Source organism: Ammodytes marinus, assembly GCF_949987685.1.
Source record: "Ammodytes marinus genome assembly, chromosome: 16".
NCBI classification, from domain to species: domain Eukaryota; kingdom Metazoa; phylum Chordata; class Actinopteri; order Uranoscopiformes; family Ammodytidae; genus Ammodytes; species Ammodytes marinus.
Genome location: NC_137220.1, coordinates 2,560,750 through 2,563,249, shown reverse-complemented (window position 1 = coordinate 2,563,249; position 2,500 = coordinate 2,560,750). Strand labels below are relative to the sequence as shown.

The window sequence follows — 2,500 nt, the reverse complement described above, 5'->3', positions numbered from 1 at the left end:
ACGCCATCTGCTGGATACTTAGCTTCACAATAACTACAATAACACTTCACTGATCCTCAGACAGAAATAGAGACACTTCCGCGATTGACTGATGTACGGCATTAAATACAGTCTTTACGTTGATACATTAGTACTTGTCACTCAAGTTATCTGAGTCCTTTTCCACCTCGTTGCTGTCAAGGTGTTTTTCATTTGTTTTGGTCAGGTGACCTGCGTCTCAGCTTCGTCACATGACATCCGTTTCCCCAGTTTCTATTCGGCACACTCAGCTCAAACTGCTCCGGGGACAAGCGCTTACACTAGACACTTACTAATACAGTAACACAGTATAAAACTAGTTTAGGCTATTTTTTTTAAAGCCTTTTAATGCCGAAAAAGCTGAAGGGAAATGCGGAATGTACTTTTGCCGAACTCCGTTGAAGAATCTGCTAGTTTAACGTAGCGTCATTCAGCTTAATCTTGTAATTTTAAGACAAAATAGCGTTCAGTTGTTGTGGAAATAGTTAAAATTGTACTTGTTTAAGCCTTATTTTGTACATTTCTCGTACGCCGAAGTGACAACTGGATCATACCAAATATCACACGTCAAATATCTGTTTTCTAAGAAGGTAAGTAAATCAAATAAGAGCTAAGTTTGTTCTCAATTGACCGTTTTCTAAGTAGAGTCTGGCGTTGTGTATTTTCGCTCAGAAAAGGGGTACAGAGCCATTAATAAGTAATAGTTTCCTCAAAGACAGCCAGGTAAATTAACGTGTGACGGTCGTGAAAGATGACAGCATAGTTTATTAATACTAAGTTTGATTGTTGTATTGATTTAAACATTTTATGAGATCATAAAGAGCAGGTCAAAGTCAGTTACACCCTCTGATTAGATATGATGTTGTGGATGTAAGCTTTATGTCAACTGATTATCGTCAACATGAAAATGAAAGTACACACATTCTTTCACTTATGTCTTTAGAATTGCTTTTAAAAATATGTTTTTTTTTTGCATATTTAATTTCATCAGATAACCACAAGTATTTGACTAAGAAAAATAAATATTGTTGTAGAAAAATTTGATCCAAGATATATTACAAATTATATGTAAATCAGGTTTGGCTGTAAAAAAAATTAAAGAAATAGCTACACAAGTTCTTTCACTTATGCCTTTAGTGTGCTTCAATATAATGTGGTTTGTACATTTCCCTTTCTACAGTAACCACAAGTATTTGACTAAGAAAAAGAAATATTGTTGTAGAAAAATTTGATCCAAGATAAATTACAAATTATATGTAAGTCAGGAATGGCTGTAGAATTTTTTTTATAGAATTTGAATAAAAATAGCCTGTTACAAAATATTATTATTGAGTGAGTGGGCCCAACTTGCTGCTTATGTCGTTATATAAAAGTAAACATGGAATATCTTTGATTGTTAGTACTTCAGTGCAATTTATAGATACTTTACATTTACTGTACTTCAGGGCAAACATTCTACTTTTTCTGCAGTATATATTTATTTGATAACTTTATATTAGTTGCTTCAGTCAGATTCAGATAAATAATAGAAAATAAAATGAAATTAACAAATTAATAATGGTCTTATATTATACGTATATATAGATAAAGGTTTAGTGAGCATCTAGAAAAATGCCTTCTTATCTGGACTTGTTTTCAATGTTATTCTAGTTAGAATGGGCAAGAAGATGTAACAAGGGATTTTAACCTTTTTTTTTATAAAGACATGTGCCTTGGATTTGACTTGCTACTCACTGGATTGGTTCACGCCCCGATTGGTACATTTTTAAGAATCAGAATCAGAATCAGAATCAGAAAGGATTTTATTGCCAAGAAGGGTTTTACACCAACAAGGAATTTGTCTTGGTGAATAAGGTGCATACAGTTAGACAATAAGACAATAAACAATGAACGAACAGTGACTGTAATATATACAATATATAAACAAGTGATAAGTTAAAATACTAGTATAAAATAGAATGAAATAAAGTAGATAGGATAACAGTTTATTGATCCCAGCAGTACGTAAAGTGGGCTGTATAAAATGTGTCACTGTGTATAATGAGTGCTTTCACTTTTGTTATTAGATGTATGTTTTATCTCCAGTGATTTTATACTTGACTACAGGACTTGTGCTATTTTATTTAAATGTTTACCCAGTGGTATTTCTACTTTTACCTTGTTGCTATGTTGTTTTGAAAAATGCACAATTCATATATTCAAAATATTAAGACACAGAAACACAGAAGGTTGTCACATATAGCTATGTACATTTAAGTAAAATAAATGTTGGACAGTTTCTTTAAAAAAAAAAAATTCCTTAACTTAAATAAAAAATATATTTTAGCCCTTGTACGTTAATAACTAGGCCATATAATATTAATAATAATGTTTCTGTGTTTTTCAGTGATCTGTAGAGGAGTTTGTCTCCACCCGTCTGAGAGAGAGAAAAATCAAAAACAAACGAACCAACATGCCGACTAACAGATCAGTGTCTGACGCT

At 32.2% G+C, this 2,500-nt stretch overlaps 1 protein-coding gene across 2 annotated transcripts in view; it reads left to right on the top strand.

Annotated features, from left to right (window-relative positions):
* Window positions 1–295: 295 nt before the first annotated feature.
* The window catches only part of amdhd2 (amidohydrolase domain containing 2), a 12,218-nt gene continuing 10,013 nt past the window's right edge, over window positions 296–2,500 (top strand). The window contains exons 1-2 of one of the 2 annotated variants that reach the window (XM_080044241.1): window positions 296–608; window positions 2,405–2,500. The exon at window positions 2,405–2,500 is cut by the window's right edge and continues 53 nt beyond it. In XM_080044241.1, the coding sequence (XP_079900367.1) occupies window positions 2,471–2,500 (30 nt within the window). In that variant the 5' untranslated portion in view covers window positions 296–608; window positions 2,405–2,470. Of the gene's footprint in view, window positions 633–2,404 lie in introns of both variants that reach the window. The other variant, XM_080044242.1, reaches the window with a different exon arrangement.